The sequence below is a fragment of the Quercus lobata genome, chromosome 10 (assembly GCF_001633185.2).
Source record: "Quercus lobata isolate SW786 chromosome 10, ValleyOak3.0 Primary Assembly, whole genome shotgun sequence".
In the NCBI taxonomy this organism is placed as follows: Eukaryota; Viridiplantae; Streptophyta; class Magnoliopsida; order Fagales; family Fagaceae; genus Quercus; species Quercus lobata.
Window position 1 is genome coordinate 22,191,374 of NC_044913.1, and position 23,006 is coordinate 22,214,379.

Genomic DNA, 23,006 nt, shown 5'->3' on the forward strand with positions numbered 1-23,006 from the left:
AACAACTTCCCCACCTTTAAGGATGGCTTAATGCTTCATTGCACTCATTCAAAAGACGAAGATCGAAGTAGCAATCAGTACCCCCATTAAATACCCAACCAAGGATTCAAAACCAGCTAAATAGGACATTTTTTACACCTTGGTGCAACAGAACTCACTGCGAGGATTAGCAACAAGATGTAATACCAATACCATTTACTTTTGGGTTTCAAATTTTGTGAAAATTTCAAATTTTCCATCAGTATATCTTAGTCTTAAATTTTTATCGAATTAGAGTGACAAAAGATAAGCATCACTACACAGGATTTTCCCTCAGACAAAGCCTGTCAGAGATATCCTGGTCAAAGACTCCTACAACTATCACAGGAAGTAATGTGAAGATGACATCATGAAGTGTCAGATACCAATCATTGTAGTCAGGTTGGCCTGAGAATGATGCATACACCTCAAAGAGGAAGAGAGTGAAGCCAAAAGCAATTCTTGTAAAAGAAATAGCATATCTGTTGATCAGCAAAAGGATGATGTGAAGTTGTAAACCATCAACTTATTTGGGTTAATTTTAGTGTTAAGAGTGCACCATTAACAATTAAGAAGAACCATAACTTCTTGACACTATCTATCAACTATATAGAACACAATAGTAACAATGTAGTCACTTGGAGCTTTTCGCTGTCATAGGGCCGATATGTAGAATATTACATTACATGTATAATTTTCATTATAGGAAAGCATGAATTTAATCACTTAACTACCATTCTAACAAAGTCACAATGTCCTTCATTTGTGGGCTCAACTCTCCCTCAATAGTTGGGTCAATATGTGGAATTTTAACTTTCAAATGGGAGGTAGAGTGATACAATGATAAACTATCATGTATTCACAAGTTTAAACTAATAAGAAATGTGGAATTTAATGACTTAATCATTATTCTTACAAATTCTATATTGGGGCAAAGTTCACTGATTTGGATTCATTGCATGAGAGAATATTTTCCAATTGAGTTATGGGTTAATATAAGAAAGCTACAATTTAGAGGTCTGTAGTCTGACATTTCCAAGATCATATGTTACCATTAATGAGATCCTTCTATAACACTAATGCCCGTGCACCAGAAGCAAACTCTCCAAATATCAGAACTGAGCAATTGCAATGTCACTTGACATGACTGCCTGGAATTTTGGAAAGAATTATTTGTCAAAAAGAGCAACTGAAAACATATGTAAGTGAGATTAATTTTCAGATGGGAGTGAAATAATATACTGAAAATCTGTTCTGCATATACCTGCATTCCCTCAACACTACTGATACCAACCCCAATATCTGCCTCTTGAAGAATCACAACATCGTTTGCTCCATCGCCAATTGCTGAATTGTGTTTCCTATTCCAACTTTGACCAGTCTTGTAACCTAGATTATCAAGTAGCACCTATTTTTAGACTAAAATATCCTCAAAATCGTTAGAAGCCTAGACTTGCTGGAATATTTTGTTGTAAACAAGATAGTGTAGTCAATTCGAGATGATCAATTTCCTGAACTTGAGAGAGGAAGTAGACTTTTTGGTTAATTTTTTGGTTAATTTTTATTAATGCATTCAACTTAGATAAATAGCCATTATCAAAAAAAAAAAAAAAAAATGTACATAAGTTTTATGTACTAAGAAGTCTTCATGGTTTATTCAATAATAATGAATAATGCGTACATTAACCCAAATTTAAGGGATTAGCTAGCAAACAATTTCACCCTTTTTTTTGAATTAAAAAAAAAAAAACAAATAAAAGTCCTAATATTTTTATTTCTCATTCACACAAATCAAATTGTCTTAGAACTGAACAAATTCTCAAATAAGCATTTTATCAAACAACTTAAGTGCAACAATAATGTGGTTAGAAAGGAAAGCCTTGCATTATATTTGATCTTATACTAGGGCCAAACCTGCCAAAATGATACTCCCAGAGTTAATCATGAAAACATGAACATAGTGCAATGGCCATTAGGCTTTTCTATCACATAACCCTCCATGTTGAAGTCAAAAAATGAACATTTTAACAAGTCTGACCTAGTAATTGTTAAGTAGATTAGTCTCCCAACTAGTTGACAGTATGATGAAAGATCTGGAATAGCTTATTAATGAAATTCAACGAGAGAAAAATTCTACTCCATTGGAAAGTTGAATGGATTTGCTCAAAAAGAAACTATATCCTTTAAGTATGTGCCTTTCAATTGCATATTTTAAAGTTTCAATGAAAAACCAACTATTATTGAATTATTGCAAAAATTTAAGATTTAGAGAACCAACTACTTCATTTATTAATTTGATCTTTTGATTATCAGGAAAAAAAAAAATTCATTTGATCTTTTCATTGTGAGAAGAATACTGCCATCTTTAATCAAGCAACCACTATGCCCAAGAAATATTTTAGATTCTCAAGGTATTTATCTTTGAATTGTTCTCCCAAGAATGTCTTGAGCTCCTTAATTTGCTCCAAATTGTTTCCTACTAAAATTATATTGTTAACATAAATGAGAACAACTGTTAAGTTGTCCTTGGATTGGACAAATAGTGAGTAATCTGCTTTGGATTGTTTGTATCTTGCATCTAGAAGTGCTGAGTAAAATTTGGGAAACCATTATCAAGATATATGGCCTAAAATAAGCTGAAGGTCATATAGAGATTGAACGAGTTAAAAACAGCCAAGGGTCTATTGAAATGGGATGGGTTTCTATGGATGGATTCAGTTGAGATATGAACACTTACCTCTAAACAATTTTGGAAAAAATGGGTTCATTCCTCTAAGGTCATCTATGGGCTTGGAAACCTCAAGAAAGAGTCTTATGGCTCTGATACCAATCAATGAAAATGATTAAACATGCGACAATGGTCTTATCTATAGAGATGAACACTTACCTCTGGGTCTTGACAAAAACCTATAGCTCCATTTGTATCTAATAAATAACATATTACCTTAATACTTACAAGTTCTAACTCAAAGAATGGAGGTCGATGCATTTACTTCAATATCAAAGGATTGACCCAAATGGGAGGAGGCAGAGAGAAAGAAGAAGTTAATATGTAACAGCTTCGGTAAAAAGCCTAACTAAGATTTCAACATCAATTGTCTGATAGTGAAAGTACATTAAGCTGCAAAGAGACCATTATTTTTACACATGGAAAAGAAAATCCAATTTAGACCATTATTCTTACACATGGAAAAGAAAATTCAATTTGAATCAAATAGTTTTTCTGTACTGTTTAATGCAAACTTGTCACAAAACTACACTATGTCTGCTAAGAACCTTCATAAACTACTACTATAAATGGAGTTCATGCATCTCTTGAAAGCGTTTGGATGTTGCCTCCAAATGGGCTGTATATCCCACTGTTGTAGGCCTTAACGATCTCTGTCTTACCATTTGACAGTATTCAGGGTCATCTGATTGCCCATCTTTACTTATCCACTGTATCATTTGATGATACATGGGGAAAAACCACTGTTGGATGGATTTGTAAGTGAAATATGGGATTAGAGAAGTGATTACCACAAACAGTGTGAGAAGCCAATAAGAAGGGGCTGGTGCACAGGCTTCAATGAAGACCTTATAGGCTGTGGTTGATATGTTGGGATTCATTGCTCCAAATGCCAAGAGAAATATGTACCACGCTATAATACTACCCCAGATGTAGCGATGATTTTTTAAAGTGAAATAGTTGGTGGATAGTGCAATTTGACAATTGACCACCCATACAGTGCAGGTGAACATGACGGTTCCAAGGATTTCCAATCCTGCAACTTCACCACCTTTACGGAAGGCAGGATGCTCCATTGCACGGGAGCAAAAGAAGAAGATCAAAATTGCATTCAATACCCCATTGAACGCCCAGCCAAGGAATTGAAACCAGCTGAATAGGACGTTTTGTACACCTTCTTGGTACAACAGAGGGAACTGTGAAGATTACAAATGAGAAGTTAGCCCAATGCTGTTTACTATTAGGATTCAAATGCTTAAATTTTTTTGAAACTTCCATTAATGTGGCTTGGTAAAAGGAATGAGTAAAATTTTTATAAATTTGAATTGACAAAAGAAAAAGAATCCCAACACATGATTTACCTTTAGACAAAGCTCTGCAGAGACATCCTGCTCAAGAATTCCTAAGGCTGCCACAGGAAGTGACGTGAAGACGACATTATAGAATGTCATATACCAATCGTTGTAGGCATTTTGGCCTGAGAAAGATGCATACGCCTCAAAGAAGAAGACAGTGAAGCCAAGTGCAATGTTCTTGTAAAAGAAGTAGCATATCTGTCAAACAACAAAGGATTATGTCATTATAAATAAACCTTTGCTTCAAAACATCGACAGTCAAGCACCCAAGTTTGTCTCTATCAAATATTGCCTCAAGGCTCATTGATTTATTATTATGCTTTTGTGCCAAAAAAAAAAATTAAGAACACAAAAGAAAAAGAAAGAGAAAAGCAAGTGACAAAGGAGGTAGGAAATCACATGCTTTTCAATATATCCATGCTTAACATTTTTTCCCCTGGTTACACATTCTTTTGTGCGTATGTGTGACTTTTGTGTGAGTGACATTAAATTAACAATCTTTGTATGGCTATCTATGGTATAGAAAACTTCTTTTTATGTTTGCCCATTCTTGTGTTTGAGTGTGTGTTTGTTTGTGGAATCTACTCTTGTGTAACATTAAATTAACAATCTTTGTCATGGCTCTCTGTGGTATAGATAGAAAATAAAAAAAAGAAAAGAAAAGAAAAAACAGTAGTTTCTAGGAGCAATAGAGTAAGAAACAGGATAAATTTTTTATATATATAATGAGTGAAAATTCAAATTTGCGGGTCTATTAAGATTCAAAGTTTATAAACATCTATATAAACTTGTTTGGATTGATGTTGGAGTTAGAGTTCGCCATTAACAATTAATAATGACCATTTTCAGGATTCTAGACATTCACACCTGATTAGTTATAATGGATAGCCATTTATATATATTATTAATTTAAAACAGGGTGTGAAATTCATATTGGTCTCTGACATTTCCAAATTGTACGTTACCATTGTTGAGATCCTTCTGTAACACCAATGTCCATGCACAAGAAGCAAGCGCTCCAAATATCGGAACTGACCAATTGCAATGTCACTGGACATAACTGCCTGCAATTTGGAAACAGATACTTGTCAAAATGGACAGCTGAAAACACAAAGTCGCAAACTGAAATAAATTTCCAGATGGCATTTAAAATAGATGCAGAATATTATCTTTGAGCAATCCTTTCGAAAAATACCTGCGTTCCCTCAACACCACTAATGCCAATTCCTATATCTGCTTCTTGTAGCATTCCAACATCATTTGCTCCATCACCAATTGCTAGAGTTGTTCTACCTGTTCTAATTTTGACCAGTCTTGTAACCTGCATTATCAAGCATCACCTATTTTCAGGCTAAAAGTTTCTTGAATTGCTAGAAATCTAAAAAGTTTGAACGATTTTGCTTATATATTTTTATTTTTAACTTGCAGAATAAGAAATAGAGTCCTTTGGACTGGATTGATACAAAAATATTTTCATTATCAACTTCAATTAATTAAAATAGGGAACAGCAAAAAATTAAGCACGTTTGACAGCCTATGACTACCCTAAGGATATTATGGGATTGAAATTATGACTCGGGATTAGATATAAAGCTTTGTGCTAAACATAAAAAAAGTTGAAAAGAAGTAAAATATGTTGATTCACACACACACCTGAACTGAAAATATAAAGAACATAGAAAAAGAAGGAAAATCTTACAAGGGCTTTTTGTTTGGGAGAACAACGACAGCAAATAACAGATGCACAGCCAAGGGCAAGCTCTAAAAACAAGCCCTTGACATCATCCTCCAAAGCACAACTGAGTGACTTCCCATCAATGATCAAAGCCAATGCCTCTGAGCTTTTTCTTAATGTGGTAAGCGATTCTTTTGCCTCCAGAATCTGTTGGAGGACATTTGCCTTAAATGCCTAAAATAAGAAAGATCTCATCAAGCTCACAAATTACAAGTCAGACCGTGATTTTAAATTCACTTACAAATGAACATGAATGCTATCAACTATGAGGACTTATCAGGAAAAAGAAAAAGTTCAACTATTTAGTTAGAATTCTTATTTATCATTTTGTGTAATACTCCATTTTCAGCATTACATGTGACGCATTGCATATCATGCATCACAGCAGCTGTTTCTAAACACTCTGTATCAATTTCATATAAGTACCAACTTAGGGGTGTCCCAGTTACATATGTTGAATGGAAAAGTTGTTGGCGTCTCTACAGCACAATTAATTCAGCTTGGAAAGATCTCTCTCATCAACTAGAAGAATAGTTTTAAAAATAGTGGAAAGAAAGAAAAGGAATGGCTCCACCAGTTGTTAGGAATAGGAACAATCTGACATTATGAAATGAGTACATACTATAAAGTGCAACTAAATTGGTTGATGAACTTGGATATAGTGCTAGGACAGTAAGCTATTTGATAAGTCAGACTTGGTAAGAAATGGAACCTAAGATCTTAAAATAACTACTGAAACTTCAAATTTTCATAATATTCCAAGTTTCATTGTGTTTCTTCAATGTTTTATTAGAATACAAAAGGATATAAATCAAAAACTAGCACTGAAATGTTGTCAACTCATTGGACCTAACTTTTTTTTTTTTTATAGTTTCTGTACATGCATTACATCAGAAAACAGTATGTTTCTGGAGATTTTATACAATAAGAACTACTTATAAGAAACAGGTTTTCTTGGAAACAAGCACCACACCTAGAAAAGCAGAGTTTACTACACTTCCACCTCTAAACTAATCTGAAGGTTGTGCTATTCTTGTGGTTGAAAATGGAAAGCAGTTACCTCTAATTAACCAAAAAAAAGTAAATAAAATAAATAAATAAAAAGGCTTAACACCATATAAAATTAGGGTTTACCACTGCTACAGCAGAATTGTCCCCTACTTTCTCCAGTGCTTTGATTTTTGGTGTCTCTGAGCTGATTACTATTTGCTTCATTCCTTGTCTAAGCAAACAACAGGCAAAGCTGAAAGATAAAAGATAAATGATAAATAAAAATTAATTAAAAGTCAGAAATCTTTGTTTATTGGGGTCAATATGTAATGATTCCTGGAGCCAACCACTAATCATACCCAATATTGATTGCTGTCTCCATTTTATCTCCAGTCAAAACCCAAATTTTGATTCCTGCCTGTGCAAGCTTGTCAATACATTCAGGAACCTATCCAGCACAAAGAAATGAATATTAGATCTAATTTCACAATTGTTTGAACGTGTCGTTCAGACTCATTTTGTTCAGCATAGAAATATTGATTAGCATTTGACTAAGCCACTTACCCCATTCTGAAGTTTGTCTTCAACTGCGGTAGCACCAAGAAGAATCAAATCCTTCTCAATCTTTTCTGCCACTTCCTCCATCATTTCCTCATGATCTGCACTCACAGAGTTCTTGGCCTCAGTAAATTCTTCATTAAAATTATTATATTCTTCCTCATCAAGTTCACGATATGCAAGCACCAAGGTCCTCAAACCAGCATTGGCATAGTCATTAATATGCTCCTGAGTCTGCTCCTCAAACTCTCTTCCATTCTTTGTAAGTCTTTCAAACATGACACTGCTCAGGAATAAATTAAAAATTATTTAAACAATTGAAGTTCAAATAAATTTGTCAACAAGGAAACAAGTGAAAAGTAAATTAGCCACACACAATGTTTAGAAATTTGTGGACTCGTGAAGTTGAAATGTGATTGCATTCCCTTATTTATGTCATGAAATGCATGTCAGAATTAGAATTCTTTTTGTTTTGAAATGGAGGGGGGGAGGGAGGGCCTTGGGGTTGGTTATAGTAAACCATCTATACTATTATCAAAAAGATAAAAAGACATTCGCTGACCAACATAAATACAAGAATCACTTCACTGACCAACCTCTTGCAGGCTACTGCAGGATTAACAACATGTTGTCACAGAGTTTGTGGGAGAATATTACTTACTGAAGTAATCTAACAAGTTTTCAAGTGATGTTTCGTTTTACAAACCTGTCAGCACCTTTACAAAGAAGTAGCAGCTTTCCCTCCATGTTTCTTACAATCACAGACATCCGCTTTCTTGAGCTACTAAACTCCAAGATATTCAAAAGTTTATAAGATCTGTAAAATGAAAATATGTCACTTCAGCCATATATCTCTCAAAAACTTACATTATTACCTTGAGCAGAAGAGCTGAAAAATATCACCATGCTATGAGTGAACTGCGAAGTACAGGATTTTTTACAGCAGAAAATGTAAAAGCAAGAGGATCTAAGTGCAAGACACTAACCTTTGAACTTTCCAGCCAGAGAGGGGATCTAATTCATCCAATAAGATGCTTGATTGAGTCCTCTCGTAAAATTCGAACCCCAGTTCTCTGGCTGCAATCACAAAAGCAGCCTCATCTGGTGATTCAGCTTCATAAGAAATTCTTCCTGTTTCTTCATCAACTTCAGGTACTGCAGTATGGCAAATGGCCAGTAACAGTAGAAATTTCTGGATTGCATCTGCATGAGGGTCATTAACCCAATTACCATGTGTGATCCTTTCATCGAAAAAGTTAAACCCTTTAATGGCTGCTTTGGTGGAATACTCAATCTGGCCCTCTCCATGTGTCACCTCTATAGCTGAAGGCAACTCTTCTCTCCTAGACAGAGCTCTCTCAACTTCTGTCACTCCACGCCCATAGGCAGTCCCTGCTATTGAACACTTAATAAATTCCATTGAGTTGCAAGTCAAAGTTCCTGTCTTATCAGAAAGTATAGTGTCAACTTGGCCCAGTTCTTCATTCAAATTTGAGGTACGGGTTCTTGCTGGCATGTCAGTTTCTTCATAATACATGTGCAGATCTTGATTTATGAAAGAACATTGAATAACCTTAACTATTTCTAGTGTAATATACAAGGAAATGGGAATAAAATAACTATACAACATAAGGAAAGTCAGAAAGTTCAAAATTGCTGCAACTGGTGCTCTGCTTGGATCATAGTATATTGTAGTGTCATCTGGTCTAAGGTACCATCTTTTCATTGTTCCATTTTCCAAGTCCTCCCTAGTTGAAATTCCAAAGAAAATTGATCCAATAAAAGATATCAACACAAGGATAAAAAACAAAAAGTAAACAATCTTATCCATTCTTCTCTCAATTTTGCTTCTCTTGGAAGGAGGAGCTGTTGAATTTTGCATAACCTTTGTGTCATGACCTGTAAATATTACCACCCCATAAATAAAATCCGTGTTTCTTAGTTTTGATTCCCTAAGCAGAAGCTGCTGAGGTGTAAGTGGGTACTGTTTTTCTTCAAGCTGCAAACTGCCTATATAAGAGTACAAATTTGCATTTGGGTCCTCACTTTTTATTATAGCGTTGAAATTTTGAAAGCCTGAGTCTTCGTGCAGCTTTGAAGTTGCATCCACTGCTTGTTTTGGTTTTAAATTGGTTTCTCCATCTAGGTTCATGGTCTCAACGTAGCAAATTGCTTCCTCATAACTTGAAGAAAGCAGGATGAGATCAGCAGGAAAAAATTCATCCTTTTCCACCCTCACTATATCTCCAACTTCCAAATTCATCCATTTAGCATTATCGAATACACCTTCACCACGGTGCACTTTTACCTTTCTATTGTTCACCTCAGTATCCTGATAATAATAATACAGACGAGATTATGGACATAGGATTCAGAGATAACTAAAAATAACATTGTGGGTAATAGGATTAAAAAAGGTGAATGCATAAATATGTATGTATAATATCAACTTTATATCCTTTAGTATAGATGAAGTTTTTAAGTTCTTTGACACCTAGTAAGATGGTGTGTGTGTGTGTGTGTGCGTGTGTGTGAATATTTATACTGCATTATCTCCATTTGTTTCTGATGGCTTACTTTAAAAACAGGAATCAAGCCAAGGGTGGGAGAATAATATCTAGTAAGAAGTGAGCTATACTCACTTTAAAAGTCCACCTTGTTTAAAATTGGAGGATCCAAAAATGAAACCAATTACTTACATATTTAAATTGGCCAACTCTAAAAAACCAAAGTTTTTCTATTGAAGATGCTGGTAGTAAATTTATTTTTAAAAATGGAATTAAATGCATTTCTCTATGACAGATCAAGTCACTGCATTTGAACACAGACAAGCTAATTGAACCTCCTTTGGCTCCAATTTTCCACTAAACCATCATGACAACTGAACCATTACTAAAGTGACAAATAAGTTGAAGCTTTTCTATGAAGAATATGCTATAGGGGAAGGGCAAAGAAAACATATTCCAACAATGCCTTTATTTGCTATAGTTAACTATGTAGATGATATCATATTTCCTGTTTACTCAATATATTCTAAAGTTATATAATTGTTTCAGTGACAAATTTTAGATAGGATTACAAAGCTCCCTTGACATTTGTACATTACCATATATAACTTATTCTGCAAGTTAAGGAAAATATTAAACTGAAAAGCAAGAAAGTAGAATTAAAGCAGTGTATATAATTACAAACTAACCTGCATTTTCCGCCTCCAATCTTCTATAGCCTCCTTGACCATTGCAGCTACGATCACCAGAGCAAGAGGAAGAACGGTACTTACTGGTGAAGAAGGAGACAATGGCGTGAAAGTCAAAATTGCGATAATAAGGAAATATATGTTGGCAGCCCGCCTGAACTGCTCATACAATGATTTGGGGAAGAACGATGCAAGTGTATATTTTGTACTTCTAACATAATTGTTGCCATAGGTTAGGACCTTTTGACTTTCTGTATTGTTGCAATATACTACCCTTGAGAAGCCAGGTCCTCCAATCAGTGAGTGTTCAGGTTGAATTGATTCTTTTCCAGGTCTGAAGGGACGGAATCTGCGTAAATGCAGCTTCTTTCTTATACCACCAGCCATTTTCTAAGCTATCAGCTCCACCCCTAATTGTTTAAATACTTCTATTCCCACACCAAAGAACAATTGTGAACCTATAGAGCAAATAATTTCTGGGAATTCACCTTTCTAAGGAAGCTTATCCACCAACAAACTTTCTAAACTCAATTCCCAATTACTAATAACAAGTCCTGCCCCCTCAAAATTTAGGCTCAAAACAATGACAAAATTTAAAAAATTAATGTAGAAATAAGGTAATGAACCAATCCAAAAAGAATGTTATATGAAGGGGTTTTTTTCTTGAGCTGAAGTGTATCTAAGTTTTTATTATAGACCTGACTACCATCCAAGCTTATGATGTTTATAGCTACAAGGAAACATACAGGTTTCCCCAGCTAAAAACTAAAATAACTATCTTTGAAAATTAAAGAAAAGTGAAATTTGAACTCTATAAACTATTCCCATTTTGGTAACGGCTCCAAGAAAAGTCTGGTCAATATAAGCTACGAGGAATAAGAGAACCCAAAACTCACGGAAAGTGGAAACAACTAAGAAAAAACGCATTGTAATTGGCTTTCACGTGCTGGGTCAGCTTCAATTTGTCATTCAAAGAACCTACACAGCAGAAACCGAGTGAAACTAAAAAATGATCCGGGAAAGGTTTATACATGAGAACAAATAAATATGAGAGGAAAAGCGTGTGACATTACATATTGGTGAATTTGCAATATATATTAGTATTAATACAGTTTTGAATGAGAAACACGCCTGACTTGGTCGGACAATGATTTAGGAAACAACGTTGCAAGCTTATATCTTGTACTTCTATCATAATTGTCCCCATAAGTGAAGGCATGGATTCTGTGGATATGAAGCTTCTTTCTTCTACCACCAACCATTTTTAAGCTATCACATCCACCCCTTATTGCTTGAATACTTCTAATCCCATTATATGGAACAGTTGTGATCGTATAGAGCAACTAAGTTCTGAGAATTCACAATCCTTAAAAGCTTTACAACTTTCAGAATTATGTTCCATGACCAACTAAAAAAAACAAAGGAATATGGAAACAACAGGGTAGCAATTCTATGAAACAGGAAAGAGAAAAGGCAGGGCAACCAATTCTGCTCTCAAGTTTCTTTTCCTTCTGATATAGAACCTATAGACCCGACTACCATATCCATGCTTAGACTTTTATAGCTAGGACTTGGAGCAACAGACACGGGTTTTCCCAGCAAAACCCAGTTCAAAATTGGAACATTTCTCTATAGCAAAAAAACTTGGCCAAGTCTTGAAGAATTTGAATAAAAGCTATAAGGAATCAGAGGATGTACACAGCTTAGAATACACATTTAAGACAATTAAGAGAGAGATGGAGGCGAATTGGAGTTACAAATCATAATTTTGAAACTAGGAACTAAGAAATGAATAGACTGCATAGAGGGAAAAGTTGAACAAGAACATTCATATGATCTTAATTATTTTCTAACAAATAATGTCTTAACTTTCTACTGGTACAGTGTTGCTTTGTTTTCCTGAAAATAAGAAAACAAATGCTGGATATTATCATAATTCACATCTCACAACCAAGCTGAAAAGTCCCAAAATTAAAAATATCCATATCCTGCTTCTCATTTTTAGGGTTTTATGGGCAGTGGGTACTATTAATGGGTGTACTAAAAACATTTGTTAATTGGATTATTCTATAAAAGTTTTAATACTCATTTTCATAGGAAATATAGAAGAGTTCGAATTTGGTAAAAGTGAGGTATAAGCAATTGCATCAGTCCGGCCAAATTTTTCCATCTATTTTACACTAGCTATCACTTTTTCAAAGTACTTACATCAAAATCATCTATTTTACAATCCCCTCTACATAAATAATATATTTTTTTTAATTTTATTTTGTCCCTATCTTTTTATCTTTTCTTCTGTACTAATATTTTTTTTTTCTTTGTCCTCATCTCATCTCTCACACCAATCTTTTGTCCCTCTTCTACTTCTTCTTCCTTCTATGGTAACTTCTCCTTCTTCCTTTCAAGGTCATGGTCAATACCTCCCTTCACAAGCATCTTCTTCTTCTTTTTCCTCTCATGGTCAAATCACTTATCCACCACAAGCACCAATCTCCACCATAAGCACCACAAGAATCAAAACCCACAAGCACAGACTTTGTCAACCCACAAGCACCGATCTTTGCCGCCAACTCTGATCCACAAGCATCAAAACCCATTCCTTTCGACCCATAAGCACTGATCTCCACCGCCAACACCGATCCACAAGCATCCAGACCTATTTCCGTCGACCCATGAACTCTGATCTAGCGCCACTAGCACCGATCCACAAGCAACCAACACCAGCACCGATCTATCTCTCTGTTGGTTTGTTTGTGTGGGTGTGTTTGTGTATCTTTGTGTTGATTTGTTTGTATGGATGTGTTTGTGTGTGGGTGTGTTTGTGTGTATCTGAGGAAGAGGGGAGGAGTCTGAGACTGAGTTCATTTTGCACAAAGAAGAGAGAAAAAAAAGGTGCAAAATGTGAAATTAATAAAATAATAGTATACATACTGTAGCAAATGTGTAAATATACACAGTTTTAGAAAGACTGATGTGGAAAATTTTTGAGGCAAAATGTGTAAAAGTTGTTGCTTTTTGTATGTTGCAAAGTTTTACATTCACTAATTCGGATGCTCTAAAACCCATATTTTACACTATCTAATAATAGATTGTCATATCAGTTTTTTGTAAAACTCAATACATCCTACCACATCTAATAATATAATATCAGTCTTTTACTTAAAACCTAAAATATGGTATTTGTTGCAATATTATAGTGACATGTCCTTATTAGAAAGTCCTTATAGAATTTAATCTCAATATAAACGGTTGTTAAAAAGGTCAGTTAATTTTTTTCTTTTTCATAAAATATTTCAAAAAATATTTCCTAAACTAATACCCTTAGTACATCTATTAATTTTTCCCATCTTCTATATTGTTGCTTCCAAATAGCGAGTAATAATACTTCTTTCTTTTGATGGAATTTGGGCTTTCAAAGTCCAAATTGTTTTCGAAAAACTAGCTTGGTTGTGTTGTTAGGTCAACCAAATATTCTCAATATTAAACATACTACAAATTTTACTTCATAAACTTTAAAAATTAATGTTCTTACCCATCACAAAAAATACAAAATATATATATATATATATATATATATATTGAAATTCATTTATTCTGTTTTTAAGATACTACAAATTTTATTACATAAATCTTACAAATTGACATGTTACCACTCACAAAATAGTAATTTAAATATCAATTTATTATATTGTTTAAGTGACAGCAATCATAGACTTGCAAAATCAGTTTGTAAGATTTTTGTAGTTGCTCTAGCATTTTCAGACTGTAAACTTGTTGAAGTAAAATTTTTAGTAGTTTTAACAATTTTCATAAATAAATGTTTGAATTACTTTTTTTTGTTATTGGTAACACATTAGTTTGTAAAAGTTACTAGCCTCATCACACGCACTTTGCATGTGCGATGAGGCTTTTATTTTATTTTATTTTATTTATAGTGTCATAATTTTTCATTCATTCTAATTTGAGGTTTACACATTTTCTCATTAATATTATGCATTTGAAACTACTAATACAACCAGGAGTATCATGAGGCTAGCTTCAAAAAATGAACAAATATTACACATTTATATTGTAGCAAAAAAAAAAAAAAAAAACCTTTGTTTTTATTTTATATATATAATTTTTATTTTGAGAATCTAATTTTATAAGTGGATAAAGCAATTTGAAAATTAACAAGAGAGTGACCCTATTTTTTAGGCAATGTTTTAGTGAGAGTTAGAGTTGTATTTTTATTAGATTGTCCTATAGTTTTGTCTCTAGGGGTGTATGGACATTTTTTAACCAAAAAAATGAAGATCCCAAACAGGGGAAGCCCCTTAAATAGTAGTATAAATATAGTAAAATTTGTAATATTCTTAACATCACTTTTGGGTAATTGATAGATATTTTTTAGACCTGGCAAACGGGTCGGATCAATCAAATTCGAGTTTGACCTGGCTAAGTTTGGGTTAGCTCAAGTCCATGTAAAAAATAGTTTGCAAAACCTATGACCCTAACTTGGACTTTTCAAGGTTGAGTCAATATCAAGTTGACCCTTAGTTTTACACATGAAAATAATAATAATATAATTAAAATGTGATCATATTTATTACCTTTATCTTGCTTTTAATATAAATAAGAGATCAAATAATAAAATATTCAAAAACAAAAGTTAAATAATACATAAAAATTCTTAAATTTACATAATTTAAAGTTCATTAATCTAAATTACAAAAGAACAAATAAAATAAAATACTAGATGCTATGAATTATATCAAGTTATCAACCTCCTTTGGTCCACTTGCTGCATGTGAACTAATAATAAATTTGAATTACCTACAAAGAAAATAAATAAACAAAGTTTAAATAAGAAACAACATTTTTTTTTTTTTTTTGATAATATGATAGTTTCAATGAAGTAGGAGAATTTGAACCCAGAATGTTTCTATTGGAAACACCGCAAGAGGCTAACAAGTTGACATAACATATTAGTTAAGGAAAAATAATTAAATATTTAATATGAATTGAAAACTAAGGAATAAAAAAATATGTGAGAACTGTTTAATATTATATAAAAGAAAACATATAAATTATTTTAATATTTAAATGAAACTATTTTTTTTTTTTTTTGAAGAAAATATTTAAATGAAACTAATTAAGTTGTGAGAACTGAGAAAGTTTTTATTTTTTTTAAGCCCTTAAGAAGGGAATAAAGAAACCAAACACGTTAACACAATGACAATATTAATTGCATGATTCACACGTGCAAAAATTCTCATTTATTTTAGCATAAATTTTTTTATTCTTTTTTATTTTACCAAACTACGTACTTTTCAAAACATTTACATAAAATTATTTATTCTAATAAAATTATTTATTCTAAACTATATTTTATTAAAAATTTTAATTTTTCTTATTTTTTTAATTACTTCTCTCTCTTGATACATCACAATTGTCATCCACTCTATTCTTTGATCCCCAGAAATGAAAAGAAATAATAATAAAAAATTGAAATGCACAACAATACTGCTTGTGTATATTTGCACAAATACTGTAGCAAAAATGCATTTTGTACAATGAATGCCTAAGTTGATGTGGGAAATTTTGGAATTGATTTAGCAAGATTTGCCCCTTATGTCATTTTACTACAGCTGATGTGAGTGCTCTAACAAAACAAAAAATAAATATATAAATAAGTAAAAAAATTCCTTTGAGTTTGGGCAGGCTAACCTATTCGGATCCAACTCATTCTTAACAAGCCAATCTTGTTTTACAATAGACATTCAGAATTGTATACCACATTCTCTAATTATACATACCAAATTGTTGTTATGCATTTTATAAACAACATCCTCCATCATATATAGATTAAATTCAAATCTATTTTTTTAAAAGGATAAAGTGACTTCAAAATTAGTGACAATTTTCTTGATATAGTGACTATACGTAAATCCTTTTGCAAAAGAAATGTCATAGTTTGTTTTTCTTTTTCTTTTGTTTTTAGTCTTAAGTTTTGTGATAGCAGATCTGCCCAATTACAATTAAATGTACAAATTCTTAACCATCACTTTAATTAAAATTAAATATAAATATCATGAGCATTTTAATTGGTTAATAAGAAATATAGAATTGATTACATTTATTCATGTTATGCAGTGAATATACCAATTCAAAAATACTATTATTCAGATTCTACGAATAACAGATAATAATATGTACATTTTGTTTGATTTGCGAGTGTATAAAAGTAACTAAAAAATAAATTTTAGATTGATCCTCTCTTGAAAACTCAATAGTTGTCACTAGTTTATATTATTATTTTTTTGTAGGTACAATTTATATTGTTACTACATAAAAAATGGAAAAATTATAATTCAATACATAAACTTTATTGATGGAATTAGCTAATCTTTTACTTATACTTTTCAATATATAGCCATAATTATTTTTTTTAATAGAAATTAATTACAATGAAAGTTAAATATATAACTAAATGTTTACCAATAAAATAAAAAGAAGGTACTCGCACATTGTGAAGGTTATAGCTAGGCTAAACATGTCAAAATTTGTGGTAAAAAATTTTACTTCACATTGTTTTATCTAATTCATCTCACTCTTGAAGTGCTTTGTTCTTTGAATGCGAGTCCCTCCTCCAGCTTTTTGAGAAAACCCACATACTCCACATCTTTCCGCAAAGGGAATCAGTGTGCGGACCTTTTGGCTAAGGAGGGATCTTTTTCTAGTAGTGATAACTTTACTTTGTATTCACAGCCTCCCCTTTTTTCAATTTGTACCATTTATTTTCAGATGCTTAGGGTACTTTGTGCCGAGACTTTGTAGCTTGAAAAATGCTAAAGTCACAAACTATTATACAAAGTGCAGATGTGGTGAGTGGTTATTAATAAGTAAAAAAGTGATGTTAGTGGTGGATCAAATAAGAACTAATAAGAATGTCACATCAATAGTTTGTAAAATAGTTTATAGTTATTGTTAAATATTAGCATTGATACACCATGTTGAATATGCTAGTATGGATGCGGAAGCGAAAGTATAAAGTATAAAACACAATAACACACGAGAGTTACGTGGTTCAGCTTAACGGCCTACATCCACAGAGGAAACCTTAAAGGGCTACATCAATAATATATTAGAGTGTAATACAAATCCTGTATTACAATGAATCATAACATGTGTATATATAATAGACTAAACCCTAGACTAATAGACTTCTAGTACAAGTAGGAGACTTGGCTTGCACACAAAGTAGAATTAGGCTTGGACCTATGCTAATGGACTAATATATCTCTAACAGTTATAAAATTACTCCGGTAACTTTTAGTATTGTTTAATTAAATTCCTCTTTACCAAAAAAAGAAAAGAAAAAAAATTAAATAATGTTTTTATATATTTTTCAAGAGATAAAGTCAATTTATGCATAATAAATATATAAAATAAAATAAAACACATGTTCCTAAAAAATAAATATGTTTTATTTACTTGTGCGTTTGGTGTAGCTTGTCATGCGAAGATGATGGACTAGCTGTTATCGTTGGCGGACTTTCCATAAGTATTTGGCTTTCCTTAACACTCCCCTTTGGTTGGAGTGTATGTTCAAAATACTCAGTTTTTTTTTTTGGTTAGAAAAATACTCATTTTTTTAAGGCAAAATTAATGGCAAACGTCAATACAGGTCTGCGAACGCAATAGAAATTAGACACCCAAGGAAAATTTTTATTAAGGAAAATACTAAAGTTACAAACTATTTTATAATTTTTTTTTTTATAAACTATTGATGTAGTGGGCGATTATTTGCAAGTAAAAAAAGCGATGTTAATGGTGGACCCAAATGAAAATTATTAAGAATTTGTTACATTTATAAAAATATTATAAAATAATTTATGTCTGTAACATTACTCATTTATCATTATCTTTTTCAACTCTATCCATCAAGTCAAATAAATAAGGAAAAAAGAAAAGTCAAGCACGTGTTTGAACTTCAAATTAATGAAAGCGAAAATACACTTTTGGTCCCTACATTTTGGATCAATTATCATTTTGGTCTCTACTTTTTTGAAGCGTCTATATTGTTCCCTGAAAATTGAAAATTGTTACCATTTTAGTCGCTGCCATCATCTCAGTAACAACAATTGCCTATGTGACAGATGGAGTGCACCACTGCACCTGCACTATTGACATGTTAAATACTGACGTGACTAATAATAATTTCATTTGGCATTTAAAAATGTCATGTTAGCATATATATATATATACATATATATATATATATATATATATATATATTTTAAAGCCACATAAAAAACAATAAAAACAAAATTCTAAACTTCTGATTTAAAAAAATTAATTAAATAAATTTTTTTCTTTTCATTATTTTTTTAGAAGAAATCATTCATGTTATTCTCAAAATAATTGGTTGGCCAAAGAAATAAAAACTCAAGATTTCCTTTTCTTTTCTTGCATTTTATTAGTGTTGAGGACTATTTTTATGCATAGTCACGTGTCATCCACTAGAGGGGTGACCTTGCTATATCGGGTTTTGTTTTGGGGAGTTGAGCCCAAAACTCAGCATTGGGCCAAAAATACCAATAGCCTCAAGTACATTTTTAAGCTTATAAAATAAATAAAACCCAAAGTCTAAGAATTATGATAATTGTTGAAATAAATAGATAGTATGTTCAGTATAATAGCTTGTTTAAGCAGTGAGTTGAAAAACATAATGATGTATGTTGAGTGATATCCAATATTAGATACTAACTAATAAATTATTATTTGTCCAACAATGGGATGGTCTAAAATAGTTAGTGACCAGTTCTAGCATAGTTAATATTCAATATAATAAGATGGGTTCAACAATGAGATGGGTTCAAAATAGTCCATGTCCAACTATGGTATAATTCATGTTTAATATAATAAGATATGTCCAACAACAATTTATATCCAAATAATATATTTCCAGCAGTGGTATATGTTCAAATAATTTGTGTCATATAGTTTATGTACAATTGTGGTTTATGTTTTAATAATATATGTCCAACAGTGGTTTATATCCAAATAATATACGTCAAATAGTTTATTTCCAGTTGTGGTTTATGTTTAAATAATATATGTCTGGTAGTGAGGGATCAATTGATTAATGTATATGTTCATTAGTGAAATACTAGTGAAATCATGTTTATTAAATAATAATATAATATTAAAGCATTTTGTATCTATTGGTACAGTAATAATGAGTTAAATGTACTCAATAACATAATTTCAAAGATAGAGAAATATTAACTTATCATATATGTTTGTGACTCCAGTCGTATACCATCAGTGAGCTAATAGCATTCCCATAGTATGATAAAATAAGTCCAACAGTGGAGTAAACTATGATGAGTCCTTTAATGATAACTTTAAGGTTGAAGGGGAAAAATTGGTGCAACCAGAGGGAGAGAAAGTATGTCTAACCATGTGTAGAGGCTGGTTAAGTTTATCCTATTTATCATACACTTAAATGAGTTTCCTTGTGATAATGCTCTTTTAATTCTTAGTGAGATATGAGTGATATTTCCTTCCATGAGAAGGGCATTTTGTGTGATAAGTGTATGCATTCCATAAGAAGGGTTTTTTAGTATTAGAAATGTATGCCTTCCATGAGAAGGGTTTTAAAATGAAATCTTTGTGCCTTTTAGGAGAATGACTTTTAGTATTCATTGTTTATATGCCTTCCATGCGAAGGACTTTTGTAATATGCTCTTATAAGAGTGTTTGGTATCTTTTGAGATGAATGGAGATGTTAAGAAATATATATTTATATATATATATATATATATATTTATATGTTTTGTGAGATACGGTATTTGTAATGTGTACGGGAAGTATATATAGATACTTTGTAGGAAATAGGTTTGTAAAATATAATATAAATTTGTTAGGTACTTTAAGAGATATGTAATTTGTAAGTTTTGGGATACATATCTTGTAATATGTATGGAAAATATATATGGGAAATATGTGTGGGTACTTAGTGAGAAATGAGATTTGTAAGATGTAAAAAAGTATGAGAGATACTTTGTGAGAGAAATGTAAGTTGTAAGAAGTATGAGAAGTATGTATAGGTACTTTGTAAGAAATGAGTGTGGGCGCAAGTGCCCGTGACGAGTTGGTGTTCTCCTTGTGGGAAGTACCCCTCGGCCTAAGGTGGACTGGGCAGAGGGTGAAAATGGAGTCGTCACTTAGATTAGGTCTAAGAACTATATAAATAGTGGTCTTGTAGAAGGACTGATTTTTACTAGAGCATGTGTCTGAGTTTAGATATGGGGATGGGAAGGTGTTAGGCACCCAACCCCACTCAACCTGTAGGTTGGCCTCCACTCATTGTAAACCAAATTCTAGTCCCACCAAAGGGTTTTCTAATAGGCTATTCTACACACACACACACACACACTAACATGCATCTAAACACACAACATGACATATCATCCCTAAACCCTAGCATTCATCTATCATGGCATTCAAACACTTTATTCAAGGGCACCAAGTATATCAAGGCATGAACATCCTCACATAACATCAAATGATTCAAAACATGGCATCATAGCTTTAAACAAGCATATTCATTATATTCATCAAGCAAACATTTTAGAAAACCAAATTAGATGCATATACATGTGATTATGCATGACTTACCTCACTGCATCACAACACCTATGCATCAATGCATGTTCATATTATTCATCAAGCATGAAACCCTAATCAAATAATCTAAGTAAAGGATATTAAGGGTCCGTTTGGATACAACTTATTTTTACTGAAACTGAAAAATGAAAACATTGTAGCAAAATAATTTTTGAATGTGTGAAAAAGTACTATTCACTCTTCTTTTTACTGTTCATATGCCTTGATGCATTGTTCATGTCCCATGAACAGTGCACCAGGCGCTGGTCTTTTAAAAAAAAAAATGCAAACGTGGGTTTGGAAACGCGGATCCAAACCCACACTAAAAGATGTTATACTACTAACCTAGGACTTAAACACATATAAAAAAGGATTAAATAGAAGCTAAAACATGCATGCAAACAAAATAAATAAATAAAAAAGAACAAACAGATTTGGGTTTCTAGGCTAAACCTGCATACACATGTAGGAGCCTGCGTATGCAAGGACATGAAGCTACATACACATGCACGAGTCTCCATATGCAACCCTGCCCAGAAACGCAACAAGCACACACCAATCAAAACCTAATCCAAACAATCCAACATGCTTTCTAAACAAACAAACAACAAACCTGAACTACACAAGAAGGTTTTAAGGCAACCAAATAGAGATAAAAGAAAACAAATAAATAGATAAAAGTAAGGACAAGTACCTCACACAAGAAGCTTTTAGAGCTTGATTTTGACCGTTCCCCTTGGTCAATCTACAAAACAAATACCCAAAAGGTTTTGGACTAAAATAAGTCATAGCCAAGAAACATTAGTTTAGGATGTTTTTCAAAGTAAAAAACCTATCTTGAATCACTTTTTTTGGAGTAGATTCTATGTTTTTTTTTTAGGAAACGGGCCACGGGGCCTTTTTATAGTGTTCAAAGAGAAGGGGTGGAGGCAATTTCAAGCAATGTGGGATCACCTCTGTCAATATTTTTAAACAAACTTGCCTTACAGAGAATCTTGAAACCCTAGCTGTGTACATAGGCTCGTGGTCACGTATGCAAGAGTTAAGGCTGCATACGTAGGCTTAAGGCTACGTACATGCCCTTAGGGGTTCTGTAAGGATTTTCTTTCTTCCAAAAGCATCCTTCGACTAAATTGTTTCCATAGCCAAGCCCTAGATCAATTGTAGTGACTCAAAAGGGGGGTTTTGCTTTCCATGGAATCCCACATCGCCTAGGGAAGCACATGGGAATATGCTTATAAGGAATGTCCTCCCTTTAATTTATAGAGGCTTTTTCCCCCACTGTTGTGTGCTTTGGGGGAGACCTCCTAGTGTTATCGTTATTGGGAACGAGGGCTCGAATTATAAGAGGTACAAAATGAGGTGTCTATAATGAGTTTAGGAGATATATGAGAGATATATGTCTATGCGTGTGTGTGTGTGTGGGCACAACGGGGAGTGACCACCTAGTTTTTGCAATGGTCTAGGAACCACATATATAACGTCCTCTTGAGGAATGACCTTTTTTGATCTTACTACCAAAGATATGGATTTGGAGTTAAGGTACAGTCTTGGGAAGGGGTTAGGCACCCAAAACAACCTAACTCTAAGGTTAGCTTCCTCTCATTGTGTTTTATGTTTTAACCCTATTAAAGGTACACTTAATATTGCATCTATACTCTCACACACACACTAGCATTCATCTAACAATCAACATGGTATCAATTATCCCAAAAGACCTAATCATACATCTATCGTGCCAATCAACTAAAGTCTAACATTCATCGATCA

At 32.8% G+C, this 23,006-nt stretch overlaps 1 protein-coding gene across 3 annotated transcripts; it reads right to left on the reverse strand.

The window, feature by feature from the left end:
- Positions 1-966: 966 nt before the first annotated feature.
- On the reverse strand, positions 967-12,496 carry LOC115965472 (putative phospholipid-transporting ATPase 9). Of its 3 annotated transcripts, XR_004086065.1 has the most exons (13): positions 10,581-12,496; positions 8,371-9,716; positions 8,091-8,201; positions 7,391-7,667; positions 7,186-7,274; positions 6,971-7,079; positions 5,801-6,010; positions 5,297-5,422; positions 5,067-5,165; positions 4,108-4,299; positions 3,538-3,942; positions 1,283-1,407; positions 967-1,169 (listed from the first exon to the last, which is right to left on the reverse strand). XR_004086065.1 is itself a non-coding variant. In XM_031084702.1 (12 exons), exons 1-12 carry the CDS (start codon positions 11,840-11,842, stop codon positions 3,310-3,312), a joined length of 3,579 nt encoding a protein of 1,192 aa, XP_030940562.1. In that variant the 5' UTR covers positions 11,843-12,496; the 3' UTR covers positions 3,112-3,309. The 3 variants fall into 3 exon arrangements, 2 of the variants coding, with proteins under 2 accessions (XP_030940562.1, XP_030940561.1); XM_031084702.1 differs by lacking the exons at positions 967-1,169; positions 1,283-1,407 and having other exon boundaries at positions 3,112-3,942; positions 10,581-10,912; positions 11,788-12,496; XM_031084701.1 differs by lacking the exons at positions 967-1,169; positions 1,283-1,407 and having other exon boundaries at positions 3,113-3,942; positions 10,581-12,495.
- Between the last annotated feature and the right edge of the window lie 10,510 nt (positions 12,497-23,006).

What these genes read in the sequence shown, in the direction of transcription:
- LOC115965472 (XM_031084702.1), bottom strand. Translation starts at nt 11,842, where the DNA reads ATGGTTGGTGGTAGAAGAAAGAAGCTTCATATCCACAGAATCCATGCC. An exon ending in ACAATTCTGCTGTAGCAGTG is followed by an intron (nt 6,011 to 6,970) that starts GTAAACCCTAAT and finishes TTCTTATTTTAG; the next exon opens with GCATTTAAGGCAAATGTCCT. An exon ending in GTGGTGTTGAGGGAACGCAG is followed by an intron (nt 5,166 to 5,296) that starts GTATTTTTCGAA and finishes TCCAAATTGCAG; the next exon opens with GCAGTTATGTCCAGTGACAT.